General features: G+C 44.6%; 1 protein-coding gene across 4 annotated transcripts in view; it reads right to left on the bottom strand.

Moving 5' to 3' along the window:
- Positions 1–12,722, bottom strand: part of LOC129698886 (uncharacterized) — a 393,480-nt gene extending 380,758 nt beyond the window's left edge. For all 4 annotated transcript variants that reach the window (XR_008723743.1, XM_055638273.1, XM_055638275.1 and 1 more), the window contains exon 1: positions 12,488–12,722. Coding sequence is in view for 3 of the 4 variants with exons in the window: in XM_055638273.1 (XP_055494248.1) it covers positions 12,488–12,549 (62 nt within the window). In the remaining variant the exon portion in view is untranslated. The remainder of the gene's footprint in view (positions 1–12,487) is intronic.
- Between the last annotated feature and the right edge of the window lie 5,333 nt (positions 12,723–18,055).

Here is an 18,055-nt window from a genome sequence, read left to right as displayed (position 1 = left end):
TCTGCTACAACATCCCCCACCAGCACTGCCTTGGACATCTCTGGCAACAGACATTGTCGAATGGCACGGTAAACACTACCTAGTCCTAGTCGACTCCTACTCCAACTGGTTCGAACTCGATTTACTGCCCACCCTCACATCCGACATGGTTATACCTAAGCTACAGAGACACTTTTCTGTATTTGGCGCACCAGTTCGTCTGCAAACTGACAACGGAAGACAATTCACCAGCCACGCATTCAAACACTTTGCCAACCGATGGAATTTCCACCATGTCACAAGCAGCCCTGAATACCCACAAAGCAACAGGCTAGCTGAACGTGCCATCAGGAGCGCAAAACAACTAATGGAACGCTCCCACCTGGCCAAGTCAGATGTTTATCTGGACTTTTAAAACTTAGAAACATTTCCAGAGACGGGGTCCTGGGCTCACCAGCTCAACGCCTGATGCCTTGGGCAACACGACCTCCGATACCAATTACCCAGTGAAAGCTGATGCCACAGGTGTTTAAACCAGCCACGGTCCAGAAGCGCATTCAGGAGAAACACAACATTCAGAAGTGCTCTTATGACAAGTCCAGCAAACCAATGAAGCCGCTACTGTAGGGTCAGGTTGTCCATTTGCAGACTGCTGTGGGACATTCCCGTCTGAGTTTCGTAGTCAGCCTGTCTAAGGAATCCCGCTCCTACTTTGTCGACGCTGATGGTGTCCTGTACAGACGGAGCCGCCAACAGTTGCTGCTTATAAAAGAACCTCGTCCACCTCCAGATGATCCGTTTGCTCCACCCCTGCTATTTAAATCCTCTGCTGCTCCTGCCACCACTAGTCCCAGCGTGCGTTCTCCGCCACGGTCGGCAACCCCGTCAACATTACCTCTCCCGCATGCTCACCCTACCAGTCGCCTCAAGTGTTATTATGTTATTAACATAATAACCATTATGTTATTGTACCCACGGTGGAGATAAATTATTTGTTGTGACAGGGAAACTAGACAAGAGAGATAACTGTAAAATTAGAACTAGTCCCCAGAGAAGTGAAATCAGAAATCACTTTTAAACACATTGGAAAGCTGGAATTGTGAATGCCAAGCATCTGTTGAAAGTTTAGGTACTGATTGCACAAAAATAGGTTCAAGTTTGATACCATATAACCATATAACAATTACAGCATGGAAACAGGCCATCTCGGCCATTCTAGTCCGTGCCGAACACATATTCTCCCCTAGTCCCATCTACCTGCGCTCAGACCATAACCCTCCATTCTTTTCCCGTCCATATAACTATCCAATTTATTTTTAAATGATAAAATCGAACCTGCCTCCACCACCTTCACTGGAAGCTCATTCCAAACAGCTACCACTCTCTGAGTAAAGAAGTTCCCCCTCATGTTCCCGCTAAACTTCTGTCCCTTAATTCTCAAGTCATGTCCTCTTGTTTGAATCTTCCCTAATCTCAGTGGGAAAAGCTTATCCACGTCAACTCTGTCTATCCCTCTCATCATTTTAAAGACCTCTATCAAGTCCCCCCCCCCCTTAACCTTCTGCGCTCCAAAGAATAAAGACCTAACTTGTTCAACCTTTCTCAGTAACTTAGTTGCTGAAACCCAGGCAACATTCTAGTAAATCTCCTCTGTACTCTCTCTATTTTGTTGAAATCCTACCTATAATTAGGCGACCAAAATTGTACACCATACTCCAGAATTGGCCTCACCAATGCCTTGTACAATTTTAACATTACATCCCAACTTCTATACTCAATGCTCTGATTTATAAAGGCCAGCACACCAAAAGCTTTATTTACCACCCTATCTACATGAGATTCCACCTTCAGGGAACTGTGCACAGTTATTCCCAGATCCCTCTGTTCAACTGCATTCTTCAATTCCCTACCATTTACCATGTACGTCCTATTTTGATTTGTCCTGCCAAGATGTACCACCTCACACTTATCAGCATTAAACTCCATCTGCCATCTTGCAGCCCACACTTCCAACTGGCATAAATCTCTCTGTAGACTTTGAAAATCTACTTCATTATCCACAACACCACCTATCTTAGTATCATCTGCATACTAACTAATCCAATTTACCACACCATTATCCAGATCATTAATGTACATGACAAACAACAGTGGACCCAACACAGATCCCTGTGGCACCCCACTAGTCACTGGCCTCCAACCTGACAAACAGCCATCCACCATTACTCTCTGGCATCTCTCATTCAGCCACTGTTGAATCCATCTTGCTACTCCACTATTAATACCCAACAATTGAACCTTCTTAACCAACCTTCCATGAGGAACCTTGTCAAAGGCCTTACTGAAATCCATATATACAACATCCACTGCTTTACCCTCATCAATTTCCCGAGTAACCTCTTCAAAAAATTCAAGATTAGTCAAACATGACCTTCCAGGTACAAATCCATGTTTACTGTTCCTAATCAGACCCTGTTTATCCAGGTGCTTATATATATTATCTCTAAGTATCCTTTCCATTAATTTGCCCACCACTGACGTCAAACTAACAAGTCTATAATTGCTAGGTTTACTCTTAGAACCCTTTTTAAACAATGGAACAACATGCGCAGTACGCCAATCCTCCGGCACTATTCCCGTTTCTAATGACATTTGAAATATTTCTGTCATAGCCCCTGCTATTTCTACACTAACTTCCCTCAATGTCCTTGGGACTATCTTGTCCGGACCTGGAGACTTATCCACTTTTATATTTCTCAAAAGTGTCAGTACTTCCTCGTCTTTGAATCTCATAGTTTCCATAGCTACTCTACTTGTGTCCCTTACCTCACATAATTTAATATCCTTCTCCTTGGTGAATACCGAAGAAATTGTTCAATATCTCCCCCATCTCTTTTGGCTCTGCAGATAGCTGTTCACTCTGACTCTCTAATGGACCAATTTTATCCCTCATTAACCTTTTGCTATTAATATAGCTGTAGAAACCCTTTGGATTTACTTTCACCTCACTTGCCAAAGCAACCTCATATCTTCTTTTAGCTTTACTAATTTATTTCTTAAGATTCTTTTTACATTCTTTATACTCCTCAAGCACCTCATTTACTCCATGCTGACTATAATTATTGTAGATCTCTCTCTTTTTCCGAACCGTGTCAATTTCCCTTTAAAACCATGGCTCTTTCCAATTTTTACTATTTCCTTTCAACCGAACAGGGACATAAAGATTCTGTACTCTTAAAATTTCACCTTTAAAATGTCCTCCATTTCTCTTCCACATCTTTCCCATAAAACAAAATGTCCCAATTTACTCCTTTTAAATCCTTTCGCATCTCCTCAAAGTTAGCCTTTCTCCAATCAAAAATCTCAACCCTAGGTCCAGTTCTGACACTCTCCATAATTATATTGAAACTAATGGTATTGTGATCACTGGAACCGAACTGTTCCCCAACACATACCTCTGCCACCTGACCCGTCTCATTTCCTAACAGGAGGTCCAGCACCGCCCCTTCTCTAGTAGGTACCTCTATGTATTGCTGCAAAAATCTATCCTGCACACATTTTACAAACTCCAAACCATCCAGCCCATTTACAGAATGTGTTTCCCAGTCTATGTGTGGAAAATTGAAATCTCCCACAATCACTACCTTGTGCTTACTACTAATATCTGCGATCTCCTTACATATTTGCTCTTCCAATTCTCACTCCCCATTTGGCGGTCTATAATACACCCCTATAAGTGTTGCTACCCCTTTCCCATTTCTCAGTTCCACCCAAATAGCCTCCCTAGACGAGCCCAATAATCTATCCTGCCAAAGCACTGCTGTAATATCTTCCCTGATAAGCAATGCAACACCTCCACCTCTTGCCCCTCCAATTCTATCACACCTGAAGCAACGAAATCCTGGAATATTTAGTTTCCAATCACAGCCCTCCTGCAACCATGTTTCACTGATCACCATAACATCATACTTCCAGGTGTCAATCCAGGCTCTAAGTTCATCCACCTTTCTTACAATGCTCCTAGCATTAAAATATACACATTTAAGAAACCCACCCTCTCTTATTCTCTGTTTATTGTCATTTTCATCTTTCTCCCCTACATTTTGGGTCAGAGTCTTACCCTTTTCTGCCTCCTGCCTCACACACTGACTGCTAGCTTTCCCAATTTGAGTCCCTCCCCCAAACCGTTCTAGTTTAAAGTCTCCCCAATTGCCTTTGCAAATCTCCCCGCCAGGATATTGGTCCCCCTCAAGTTCAAGTGCAACCCGTCCTATCTGTACACGTCGCACATTCCCCAAAAGAGGTCCCAATGATCCAGAAACTTGAATCCATACCCACTGCACCAGTCCCTCATCCACGCATTTATCCTCCACCTAGCTCCATTCCTACTCTCACTGTCGCGTGGCACAGGCAGTAATTCTGAGATTGTTACCTTTGCCGTCCTTCTCCTTAACTCTCTACCTAACTCCCTAAATTCTTCTTTCAGGACCTCTTCTCTTTTTCTACCTATGTCGTTGGTACCTATATGTACCATAACCTCAGGCTCCTCTCCCTCCCATTTCAGGATATCTTGGACACGTTCAGACACATCCCTGACCCTGGCACCAGGGAGGCAAACTACCATCCGGGTCTCCTGTCTGCGTCCACAGAATCGCCTATCCGACCCCCTGACTATAGAGTCCCCTATTACTATTGTCCTCCTCTTCTTTTCCTTACCCTTCTGAGCACCGGAGGACTGGCCGCTGTCGCTATCCCCAGGTAGGCTGTCTCCCCCAACTGTACTCAAACATGAGTACTTATTTTCAAGGTGTACAGCCACCGGGGTACTCACCAGTCCCTGCCACTGCCCATTGCCCTTCCTAACTGTGACCCAGTTGTCTGCCTCCCATGGTCTTGGAGTGACCACCTCTCTACAACTCCTTTCCTGGAACTCCTCGCTCTCCCTGACCAGACAGAGGTCATCGAGTTGCTGCTCCAGGTCCCTAACACGGTCCCTTAGGAGCCCCATCCCGACGCACCTGGCGTAGATGTGGACGTCTGGAGGGCACTCAGACTCCATGACCTCCCACATCTGACATCCAGAACAGTAAACTGCCCTGGCCCTTCATTCTCCCCCTTATCCGAATACAATACAAAGCCTTACCCGGGATACAAGCCAATCAGCTGCTTCCTCTAGTCCGTTCGACAAATCAGCGGCTTCCTCAAGCCCACTTAATTTGAAGTGTGATCTGCGAATGGAACGTTGCAGATTTTGGCAGTCCTCCCTCACCAACGGCTCCTGGGCCTCTCAATACAAACTAGCTCAAGTCAGAAAAGGTCATGAACTTTGTTTGTTTGTTCAAGATAATTTTTGCAGCAATGTGTCATAACCAGCAAGGAAGCAGATCATATTAGATTTTTTTCAATGCCCTGAATTTGCCACTAGCCGAATGCTCCATGAATACTTTCCAAAAGTAATCATTTTGAATTCAATGAGTTCATGGACTCAGGAAACAAAGTTGTTATTGGTTGTCACAAATCAGCTGTTACTTCCCAAATGATCTAGATCCCGTCGTAAATTTAGATATCCTTCCTCACTGTCCATATATAACCATTTTTTAGTTTAGTTTAGAGATGCAGCATGGAAACAGGCCCTTCAGCCCAGCGAGTCCTTTGGTGGCTTTTAGGAAATTTACTGACAATGTTAACTACATTACCATTCAACACGATAAAGTAGATAACAAACAGTGGACCCATCACCAACCCCAAATGCACCCCACTGGTCACAGACCTCCAATCTAAACATTGACGTTTCACAATCACCCTTTTACTCCATCCTCCAAGCCAATTTTGCATCCAATTAGCTTGTTATCCTGAGCTCTAGATTGTGTGCCATATAAACTTAACTGAATTATACCCAGCCAGCAAAGATATTAAGGGTAACAGAAAGGTTAGGTATTTCTAAGTGGTTGGGAATGTAAGACTAGGACCTTATTAATATATTGTGATATACCTTTCAGTATTGAAGGAAGTATCATAATTTTACATTATATATGTGAAGCTTGGACTTCTTCACACAACAATAGCTTTATACATGTGTACAACACACTGCTCAAAATCATCAATCTAAAACAAAACATATATTGCATACAATTCACTGATTAATTCATTCACAGGGCAGCAAAGCACAGGATACATAGCAATGCAGCTTCTTCTAATATATGCATGGATAGAGAGCATTCTCAGGATACCCTTTTCTTAAGGAGACCAACAGACTTGAAGATTCTGTTTCTATCCAGTTTTATGTTTCTGACATGGTTTGATGGCACCCATCTTAATCAGTCACTGGTGAGGAAGGAAGTGATGTTTTGGGCAATATGGGAAATAGTGTGCTCCTTCGGCCATTGCTGCTTGGCTTCCACATGTTTGCAGCAAAAGACTCAATGTGCTCATTATGTTGTTTACTGCTTAATTAACTTATTACCCTCTTTTGTTTGACCAGAAAAATTAACTGTTTCTCAAAAGCTGCTGAACCAGCTAAGTTTTCCAGAATTTTCTGTATTAATTTCAGTGCTCATTGCCTTTTGGGATGCTCCTTTTCCATTTTGAATTATCTCAGGCTTGGGATTCTCATATTAGAGGGAATGATGCGTTTTTCTAAAAGGCTTTGAGAACATCCTTGAAATATTTCCTCTTTTGTTTCTGTAATCTCACACAGTGACAGAACTCGTCAAGAGTGTTTTGTCATCTGTAGCGAAACGGAACAATGAAATTCTTACTTGCAGCAGCAGCATAACAGGTTTGTAAACAGTATTCAATAGATAATGTAATAAACAAATAAAAAATGTTTAATAAACAAAAAAACAAAATATAGTGTTAAAACAAAACAAAGACCCTGTGCAACCCAGACAGTTATTAATTCGTAGTTTAGTTCAAGTTCATTGTGTTCAATAGCCTGATAATTGTTGGGAAGAAGCAGTGCCTGAACTCTGATACAGGTGCACAACCTTTTATCCGACAGCCTTGGGACCAGACACTTTTCGTAATTCAGAATTTGTCGGTCTTCGGAATGGAATTTTTTTAGCGTAGATTTTAATGGCTGGCTCAGTGGTAGAGTGCTCGGCTCATATCCGCAAGGTCGCGAGTTTGCGCCTTGATCCCGGCAGTTACTCGGTCGCGAGTTTGAGTCTTCAATGTCGTTTTTTCATGCAGAATAAATGTTTGTATGAAATGCAGTGTAGGAGAGGTGTACTGACTGTGTGGGCAGAACTTTGGAAGTGATTGCCCACCAGTCTAAAAAGCCGCTGTGTCTCCCTGTCCCTGGGATAGCAGGGGGCGATCAAACAGCACAATACCCCCCTCCCCCTCCAACTCCAGAGGAATCCGCTCCCCGATGGGCCACTACGGCGACGTGGCAGTTTGCCCACAGCCCGAGCTGCGCCACCCCAAGAACACCTTGCACACCATCAGCTTCTGCCCCTACGTGTTCCTCTGGAGTTGGAGCAGGGCTGGGCTGGAGTTGCTGCTGGCTGTGGGTCTCTGGGATCTCCGTGTTTGCAGTGGGCCTGGGGGTCGCTGTCCCGTTGGTCCTGACGTCTCCGGCCACCCCCCTGGACTGGAGCTGAGACTGGGAACTGTACCGCCCTTGCCCCCTCCCTCTGCAACTGCAAACAACCCAACTCTCCTGCAAGGGCGGTACAGTTCCCGGAGGCTAGCAGGTGGCCAGAGACGTCAGAACCAACAGGAACCCGCTCCCCGATGGGCCCCTACGACGCCCCGACATCCGCAACCCAGGTTCCTCTGTAGTTGGAGCTGGGCTGGGTGCTGCTGGCTGTGGGTCTCTGGGTTCTCCGTGCTTGCGGTGGGCCTGGTGGTCGACGTCCAATTGGTCCTGACGTCTCTGGTGACTGCACTAGCCTGCTGGCTGCCATCGCCGACGTGAAGACAGTACAAAGCCCCCGCGCCGGTGCGATGAGCGGGGAGCTGGAGAGGGGAGGGATGGGGTCACACACATGGCCGGGAAGCAGAGGGGTGTAGGTGGGGTGAAACTGAAGGGAGCGACAATCTGCTGCTGCCTGCACGCTGAGTTAGAAAGTTCCCACGCAAGACTCACGATACACTGTGTATCGTGTCTACCGTGGGAACTTTTAAACTCAGCGGGCAGGTAGCAGCATATTGTCAATTATTAACCCTCCCGCGCAATATACTCTCACCTTCTCTTTTATGGATGGGGATTTAGTTCCCCTTTCTTCGAGGACCGACCGGAGGTTCCGCTGTCACCTCTGCAGGCCGCCCTTGGTGAACGTCCTGTCTCCCTGTCCCTGGAATAGTAGGGGGCGATCAAACAGCACAATACCCCCCTCCCCCTCCAACTCCAGAGGAATCCACTCCCCGATGGGCCGCTACGGCGACAAGTGGCAGTTCGCCCACAGCCCGAGCTGCGCCACCCCAAGAACAAGACGTACCTTGCACACCATCAGCTTCTGCCCATACGGGGAGCGTGTTCCTCTGGAGTTGGAACGGGGCTGGGCTTGAGTTGCTGATCTGGGATCTCCGTGCTTGCAGTGGGCCTGGGGGTCGGTGTTCCGTTGGTCCTGACGTCTCCGGTGACTGGCACTGTGCTGCTAGCATCGCGACGTGAAGACAGTACAAAGCCCCCGCGCTGGTGCAATGAGCAGGGAGCTGGAGAGGGGAGGGAAGGGGTCACACACATGGCCGGGAAGCAGAGGGGTGTAGGTGGGGTGAAACTGGAGGGAGCGACAATCTACTGCTGCCTGCACCCTGAGTTAAAAGGTTCCCACGCAAGACTCACGATACACTGTGTATCGTGAGTCTACCGTGGGAACATTTTAACTCAGCTGGCAGGTAGCAGCATATTGTCAATTATTAACCCTCTCGCGCAATATACCCTCACCTTCTCTTTTATGAATGGGGATTTAGTTCCCCTTTCTTCGAGGACCGACCGAGGTTCCGCTGTCACCTCTGCGGGCCGCCCTCGGTGAACGTTTTCAAGGACCTTTCTTCAAGGACCGAAAAAATGTCGCTATTCGGAGGTTTTCGTTATTTGGATCTTCGGATAAAAGGTTGTGCACCTGTATTACAGTTTTCAGACTCCTATACCTTCTTCTCAGTGGTAGGGGTGAAATGAGAGCATGGCCAGGGTGGTGTGGGTCATTGATGATGCTGGTCGCCTTTTTGGGATAGCGCTCTTATAAATTGGTTCAATGGTGGGGAGGTCAGTAACCGTGATGGACCACTTTTTGTAATCTCATTTGTTCCTGGGCATTCGAATTGTCGAAACAATGCTGTAATGCAACCAGTCAGTCTGCTCACACGTAAAAGTTCAAGAGACTATTTATTGACATACCGAATCTCCTCAATCTTCTGAGGAAGTGGCGTTGATGGGCTTTTTTTATGATTGCAAACATATGTTGGATCCAGGACAGATCTTCAGAAATATGCACGCCCAAGAACTTAATGTTGTTGTACCTCTTCACCACCGACCTATTGATGAAGAAAGGTTTGTGGATCCTTCCTCTTCTAAAGTCAACATCAGTTGTGTGATTTTACTGATTTTGAGAGCAAAGTTGGTGTTCTAGCACAATTCAATCAGACAATCGATCTCCCTCCTATACTCGACTCATCATTATCCATAATTTGTCCAAAAACAGTGGGGTCATCAGCGAATTTAAACATGGAGTTGGAATTGTGTCTGGTCACATCTAGAAGTGATGCCTTGTTGTTGTTTGAGCTGCCCCTTGATTTTGCTTTGTAGGAAGTGATGGCGGGCAAACCTTACCAAAGCTGCCGTATATGTCCATCTCATTCACCAATTTAGAGTGAAAGTCCCTTTGACCACTTTGATGGCCTTAGTGAGGTCATATCTGGACTTACAAGATCCTACATCACCAGACTTGAATGCCTGAGATCTGGTCCTCAGAAGATTGCAACCCTCCTGGTTCATGCGGCTTCTAGTTGAAGAACATGGATGTTTTTGTGGGGACACATTTCTCTCCACACATCTCCTTATTAAGTTGGCATCAACCATGGCATATCCGTTCAGGTCCGTTGATGAGTCCTTGCACATCACCCAGGCTACCAACTCAGAGAATGCCTGCTTCCATACGCTGATGTTGGGGATGGAAAGCCTATCCATCAGTTCAGTTTATTTTTTGTCATGTGCCAGTCTTCAGAAACAGCATGCCACAGTTATTCCCCGACATTAGTGCAGATTGTACCTGTTTTCTAGATTGCCAGGCATTGGCTAATCCCATTTGTAGCTGCTGTGGATGCTGCTGGGATGGTCCAAAATTTCTTCATCCTGCCAGTCTTCCCTTTCATGTTTTCTCTTTATTGTTTTGTCTAACTTCCTTTCTGCTGTTGGTCAAAGATGCATGGTAGGAGGGAAGTGTATAGTAGGAAATGAGATGCACAAGAGACTGGACGATTTCTAATCTTGCACTCCACACTTGGTTTTTAATTGTTCAAAAGCTTCTAATTGACCAATTGAGAGAAATTGAGCTGCAGGTGGATGACCTCAAGAACATCAAGGAAAGTGACAGCCTTCTAGATAGGAATTTTAAAGAGGTGGTCACACTTAAGATCCACACAGAAAGTAGCTGTATAACCACCATAAAAGGATAAAGGGAGTAGAATAGAGAGTCCAGGAATCCTCTGTGGTAATTCCCTGTGAAAATGAGTATACATTTTTGGATACTGTTGGGGGGGATGACTGTTCGGGAGAAAGCAGCAGCAAAGTCTTTGTCACCAAGTCTAGCTCTGAGCGCTATGGAGTAAGTGAAGTCAGACAAGGCTACAGATGTTATAGTTAGGGGGATTGTCAGGAAATTTTGTGACTGAAAAAAGGACTCCACGATGATGTGTTGCCTATATACTGCTAGGTCCAGGATGCCTCGGAGCAGCTGTAGAACATTCTCCAGAGGGAGGGTGAGCAGTCTGAGCTCATTGTGCACTTTTGTACCAAAGATAGGTAGGAAATTGGATAAGATCCTCCAGAGTGAACATGGGGAGCTGGAAAAGGGGCTAAAAAGCAGGACCACGAGAGGGTAATCTCAGGATTATTCCCATTGCCAACTACTGGTAAATACATGAATAGAGAATAGGCCAGATTAATGCATAACAGAGGAGGCAGGGATTCAGATTTTTGAATTATTGGGATCTCTTCCTGGGGAGAGCGTCACCTGAACTCGAGGGGTATCAATATCCTGGTAAGGGGATTTGTTAGTAGATTAACTGTTGGAGGAGGAGGGTTTCCAAGCCTAAAGGCCAAATACTGTAGTTAAAGAGTGCAAGATTGGCAAAGAGATGCACAGCAAAGAGAGAAGAAAAACCTGGGACTTAAGCTGCAGTTATTTCAATGCTTGAGGCTTAACAAGTAACGCAAACGATCCTATGGTGCATTTCAGCCTCTGTTCCTGCTATTGGGACATTTCAGTCCCATTACTGCATAGTTATGGGCCTGTCCCATTTACACGATTTTTTTCATCGACTGCTGGCGACTGTCAGTCATAGCAGGACGCTGAAAATCCACGACTGAACACCCTTACGACAATGTCTACAACCTACCACCTAGTCAACGTCAAGCTAAAGCAAGCTACCGACAACCGGCGACCCATTAGGACGTCCACCTACGACCTATGTCCACCCGAGACAAGCTACCTCAAGGTAAGACAATTCAGTCGGCGGTACCTGTCGTCGGTTGACGTAGGTAGCCACCAATGGAATTCACCGAAGTCAGCACTGGAGACAACCTACGTCATCCTGGTGACAATCTATGACAGCACCTACGTCAGGAGAAGTCAAGCTACGACAAGCCCACGGTCGCAGACTGTCGCCGAAAAGTTTCGAACATTTCAAAATCCAGCGGCAACCAGAAAACATAGGCAACACCCATGTGGCGACAGCCTTGTCGCCTGTAGTCGGCTAAAAAAATCGCCTAAGGACAGGGGCATTAGATTAGTGTTCTTAGTTACTGGTATTTCCCAGTCCTTATCATTTACAAAGTGTTTCTCAATCTTTATTCGGTGCATTTATCAGTGGCTGTTCTTATTCACTCAATATCTATTATTTTACAAAAGGCTCTCGACCCGAAACGTCACCCATTCCTTCTCTCCAGAGATACTCACTGTCCCACTGAGTTACTCCAGCTTTTTGTATCCATCTTCGGTTTAAACCAGCATCTGCAGTTCTTTCCAACACATTTGTTCTTTTACAGTTAGTTATTTTATTTGTTCTTTTCCAATCATTTAACTGGTATTTTTAGTACCCGTTCTCGGTAACCGGGTGGTTCCCCAGCCTTTGTTTTCAATTACTTGGAATTTCACAGGGTCGTGTTCTCCACTACGCCTTTTCTCAGTCTGAGTATTCTATTTTACAGTTCTTGATCACAGCTCAGTAGCTTTCAGCCTCTATATTCCCTTTACTTTATATTTCCAATTCACTATTTTTGTTTCTAGTACTTCTAATTCTATTTCTCAGCCCCTGCTTGTTTGCAATGCCTTTCCCTCACCTCAATTTAGTGCGAGTCCACACTCCCCGCTGCTGTTGCCCCCTTCGTCTCGGCGCCGCCATGCCGACACGCTGCGCGCATCAATAACTAACAGGTGGAACCGTTGCGCTCGAGACCACAGATCATAATCATAGAGCTCCGCCCCCGCTCTATGATCTTTGCTCGAGACCAATCTCCGCGCGAGACCGTTTAGGCTCGAGCCGCTTCCTACCTCACGGGCGCTCGAACCCAAAGATTCTAGAGCTCCTCTAGAATCTTTGCTCGAACCCAACCTCCGGGCGGGACCGTTGGGCTCAGCCGCCTTATTGCACTGCACATGCCCGAGATCCTTCCACGCCAACACCACCCAAGCTCTCGACCACGGCGAGTTTTGGCGCCACTTGGTTGGTCAGTTGAACGTGTAAATCGCCACAAAATAACTGCGGTTTTTGTTTCAGACTAAAATCTACCTGTGGATTATTAAAACAGTAAATATATGTGTTCAACAACGCAACCAAACCATGAGTGCCGCAGTAGTTAATTCCCAACAACGGGATTAGTTTGTAATATTGGAGCATAATGTAACAATGTTACAAAAATTTGAGATTTAAAAAATCACATCTGCAATTTAATTTATTGCATCAGATAAAGTATTAAAAAAAGTTTAATGTAACACCTAATTCACTTTCATATCTTCAGTATTAAAAATGTTGTGGCCATTTTCATACTTGGAAATTAGCATCTTTTTCCCTATTGCTTTTACATTGACTTAACACAAAAGCTGTGATCGAGGGCAGTCAAAAGCCTTTCTTAAAAATCAAAAGAACTGAATGACATTTTCAGTTATAGAATGAAGCATTCTGAAACAAATATAAAACATCTTACTTGGATGACCTGAAATTAAAGCATATAATTAGTTAATTACCTAACTAGTTAATTACAAAATTGACCATTGTGACGGAAATAGTAAAAACACCCAGAATGCCTTGAAAATTCAAAAATGTGATATTCTCAAGATCAGAACTTTAATATTATTGTATTTTGTGCAGTAAATCTGTAACAGATAAGCAAATAAATCACAATTTCTAGCAATAGACCAAGTCTTTATGGAGAAGATCAGTTGCTAGCTGGTACATTGGCATATAATCAGTAGCATCATCATACTCCTCAGATTGTAACCAATAAGCAACTCTGTACACCTTGTTTTTCCTCAACTTTTCAATTTTGGCATGGTAAACTACAAGTTTTTGCTCTTCAAACCACACATGACATGCCTTTCTGCCCACTACTTTCCCATTAAGAATGTCCTGTAGATTCCATTTCTTAAGAAAAGGATATATTTTTTAAATAGCCTAAGTATCCAAACAACAAACTAATCCCATTCACACAAGAATTCACAATATAACATCGATTGGAACGTTGCATTTGCGGTGAATTTGGACAATTGTGTGAAACCTAGAACGTAGGTGCAGGAGTAGGCCATTCAGCCCTTTGAGCCAGCACCACCATTCAATATGATCATGGCTGATCATCCACAATCAGTACCCGGTTCCTGCTTTTTCCCCATGTCCCTTGAGCTATATGGTCTCAAATTTCACTACCTTATTTAGTACATGTGACAATAAACTGACCTTGAAACCTTAACTCTGAATGGAGCTTCAGTCTGAGCCTTTAACTCAACAATAAGATTAGTATAATAGAAATTGTTAATGATGGCACTATAATTGCAAGGAGTAGTTACGTTACTAATGGTACTGAGGGAGGCAGATTTTGGATCATTGAAGAATGTAGGTAACATGGTCCTGAGAAAGGACAAATAATTGATCACTGTATGGGGATGGATAACTGTGTACTGAGGAAAGAAAGATAATGTGTCACTGAAGGGAAATGGTGAACAGATTTGTCAAGGGAGGATTTGCATCGACAAAAATAATTCTTAAAGGTATGCTAAATACGGTTTCCCTTTCAAATATCTATAATGACTTTGCCTTATCCCATTGATGTTTTCCAAGCAGCTTCTGGCATTTTTTCCCAACTTATGTTAGGTTATAATAGACTCTTACATTTTCCACATAACTGATGTTAAGAGCCAAGAGTGTTTAATTGTTATATGTACTGACAATGCAACAATGAAACTTGTAGCAATTTAACAGGCTCGTAAAGGCAATACACACTTAACATATAATAATTTTCAAAATGTAATGTAACCTAACGGGTCACTTTTAGGGTTGAACCTTCTTGGTTCTCGACCTGAAACATCATATATTCATTTTCTCCAGAGATGCTGCCTGACTCCAGCATTTTGTGCCTACCTTCGGTGTAAACCAGCATTTGCAGTTCCTTCCTACATGTAATACCCGTAATATTTGTGCAAAAACATCCAAGTCCTTAGTGCAATCAAATCCATGAAAGTTCATGAAAGTTCATAGCTGCTGAAGTTTGTGTTATGCAGTGATTGAGAGCCTGATAGCTTTTGAGAAGAAGCTATTCTTGAATCTGTTAAGTATGGTTTTCAGGCTCCTGCATCTTCTTCCCAATGGTAGGAATGAAATGAGAGTGCCACCAGGGCGGCATGGGTCATTGAGGATATTGGCTGTCTTTTTGAGGCAATATCTCCTATGGATCCCTTATATGGTGGAGAAGTCAGTACCCTGTGGTGCACCATGCAATGTCTACCACTTGTTGTAATGTCCTTTGTTCCCCAACGTCCATGTTGCTAAAGTAGACATGATGCAACCAGATAGGATAATATTAACCATACACCTGCAGAAGTTGAATAGAGTATTTGTTGACATAACAAATCTCCTCAATCTTCTCATGAATAGAGACGATGATGAACTTCCTTTGTGATTGCATAAACCTATTAGGCCCAGGACAAATCTGCAGAGATATGTATGACCAGGAACTTGAAGCTGTTGACTCTCTCCACCACCTTTCCATTGATGAAGACAGGTTCATGAATCCTTAGTTTTCCCCTCCTGAAGTAAAAAAACGGCTTCTTGATCTTGCTGATGTTAAGTGCAAGATTATTGTTCTGGCACCATTGAATCAGATTTTCAAACACCCTCCAATATTCTAACTCTTTGTTATCTGTTAATCGTCCAACAACAGTGCTATCATCAGCAAATTTGAAGATGGTGTTGAAGATGTATGGCTACACAATCTTGGGTATAGAAAGAGTAATGTAGGGGACTGGGTATACTGCCTAGAATATTTGCATGAGATGTGAGCAAGCAGACATGCTTTTGAGCATCTGAAAGTGCTTTAGTTACACTTTTCTCCTAACATAGTGACAAAGGAATGCAGTGTGATATTCCATTGGCTCCTTCACCATTTGCTCAGATGAAACAAAGTGATAGATCATATGATATGTTTTCAACATTCTTTGCATCTTGGCAGCATTGAATGACCTGATGTGCTATAACATCTACGTTTGCTAAAGGTATGACAATGCAATGGAAGTTAATAGCGTTTTAATGTGATGAAAATAAATAATAATATTACATGAAGAATTTCAAGCTTAATTAAGGAAATTGATCATGACTGAGGATTATAATTTTCAATATAATTATGGAGAGGGTCAGAACTGGACCTAGGGTTGAGATTTTTGATTGGAGAAAGGCTAACTTTTAGGAGATGCGAGATGATTTAAAAGGAGTGAACTGGGACGTTTTGTTTTATGGGAAAGATGTAGAAGAGAAATGGAGGACATTTAAAGGGGAAATTTTAAGAGTACAGAATCTTTATGTTCCTGTTCGGTTGAAAGGAAACAGTAAAAATTGGAAAGAGCCCTGGTTTTCAAGGGAAATTGGACATCTTGTTCGGAAAAAGAGGGAGATCTACAATAATTATAGGCAGCATGAAGTAAATGAGGTGCTTGAGGAGTATAAGGAATGTAAAAAGAATCTTAAGAAAGAAATTAGAAAAGCTAAAAGAAGATATGAGGTTGCTTTGGCAAGTAAGGTGAAAGTAAATCCAAAGGGTTTCTACAGCTATATTAATAGCAAAAGGATAACAAGGGATAAAATTGGTCCATTGGAGAGACAGAGTGGACAGCTATCTGCAGAGCCAAAAGAGATGGGGGAGATATTGAACAATTTTTTTTCTTCGGTATTCACCATCAGGAACCTGGAACAGCAACTCGATGACCTCTGTCTGCTCAGGGAGAGCGAGGAGGTCATAGAAAGGAGTTACAGGGAGGTGGTCACTCCAAGACCACGGGAGACAGAAAACTGGGTCACAGTTAGGAAGGGCAACGGGCAGAGGCAGGGACTGGTGAGTACCCCGGTGGCTGTACACCTTAGCAATAAGTACTCATGCTTGAGTAAGGGTGGGGGGGACAGCCTACCTGGGGGCAGCGACAGCGACCGGGTCTCTGGCACAAAGACCGGTCCGGTTGCTCAGAAGGGTAAGGAAAAGAAGGGGAGGGCAATTGTAATGGGGGACTCTATAGTCAGGGGGTCAGATAGGCGATTCTGTGGACGCAGACAGGAGTCCCGAATGGTAGTTTGCCTCCCTGGTGCCAGGGTCAGGGATGTGTCTGAACATGTCCAAGAAATCCTGAAATGGGAGGGAGAGGAGCCTGAGGTTGTGGTACATATAGGTACCAACGACATAGGTAAAAAAAAGTGAAGAGGTCCTGAAAGAAGAATTTAGGGAGTTAGGTAGAGAGTTAAGGAGAAGGACTGCAAAGGTAACAATCTCAGGATTACTGCCTGTGCCACGCGACAGTGAGAGTAGGAATGGAGCGAGGTGGAGGATAAATGAGTCAAGAGTCAAGAGAGTCAATTTAATTGTCATTTGGACCCCTGGAGGTCCAAACGAAATGCCGTTTCTGCAGCCATACATTACACACAAATAGACCCCAGACACAACATAATTACATTTTACATAAACATCCATCACATAGCTGTGATGGAAGGCCAAAAAAACTTATCTCTCCACTGCACTCTCCCCTCCCCGATGTCAGAGTCAAAGTCATAGCCCCCGGCTGGCGATGGCGATTGTCCCGCAGCCATTAAAGCCACGCCGGGTTGTGCGAGGTCGCACACCGGGTCTTGGTGTTGGAGCCCCCGGTGTGCGCTCGCAGAGTCCGCGGCCATTCCAGCCGCGCGGGGCAGTGGTGTAGGCCCCGCTCCAGGAGCTCTTGAACCCCGCAACTCGGGCGGGAGAATTCGCCGTTGCAGGAGCCCCGAAAAGCGGTCTCCTTCCAGGGAGCCGCGGGCTCCCGGTGCCGCCGTCCACAGACCTGTCGTTGGAGCCTCCGACTCTCCGGTAGCAGCAGCAGCAGCAGCAGCAGCGCTCCTCCACCGCTCCACCCGCTCCGGACTCGGCCAGCTCCGCGACGGCAACGGTGAGTCGGCACCAGAGTCCCCGGCTTCTTCCCGTTGGAGGCCGCTCCTCGTTGCGGCCTCAACGACACCTGAGACCCGACGAGAAAAGGTCGGGTCTCCAGTGCAGGGAGAGATTCAAAAAGTTTCATAATAATCAGAGAATAAGAGAGGGTGGGTTTCTTAAATGTGTATATTTTAATGCTAGGAGCATTGTAAAAAAAGTGGATGAACTTAGAGCCTATTGACACCTGGAATG

This window comes from Leucoraja erinacea, chromosome 7 (genome assembly GCF_028641065.1).
Source record: "Leucoraja erinacea ecotype New England chromosome 7, Leri_hhj_1, whole genome shotgun sequence".
NCBI classification, from domain to species: domain Eukaryota; kingdom Metazoa; phylum Chordata; class Chondrichthyes; order Rajiformes; family Rajidae; genus Leucoraja; species Leucoraja erinaceus.
This window is presented reverse-complemented; position numbering and strand designations above follow the sequence as displayed.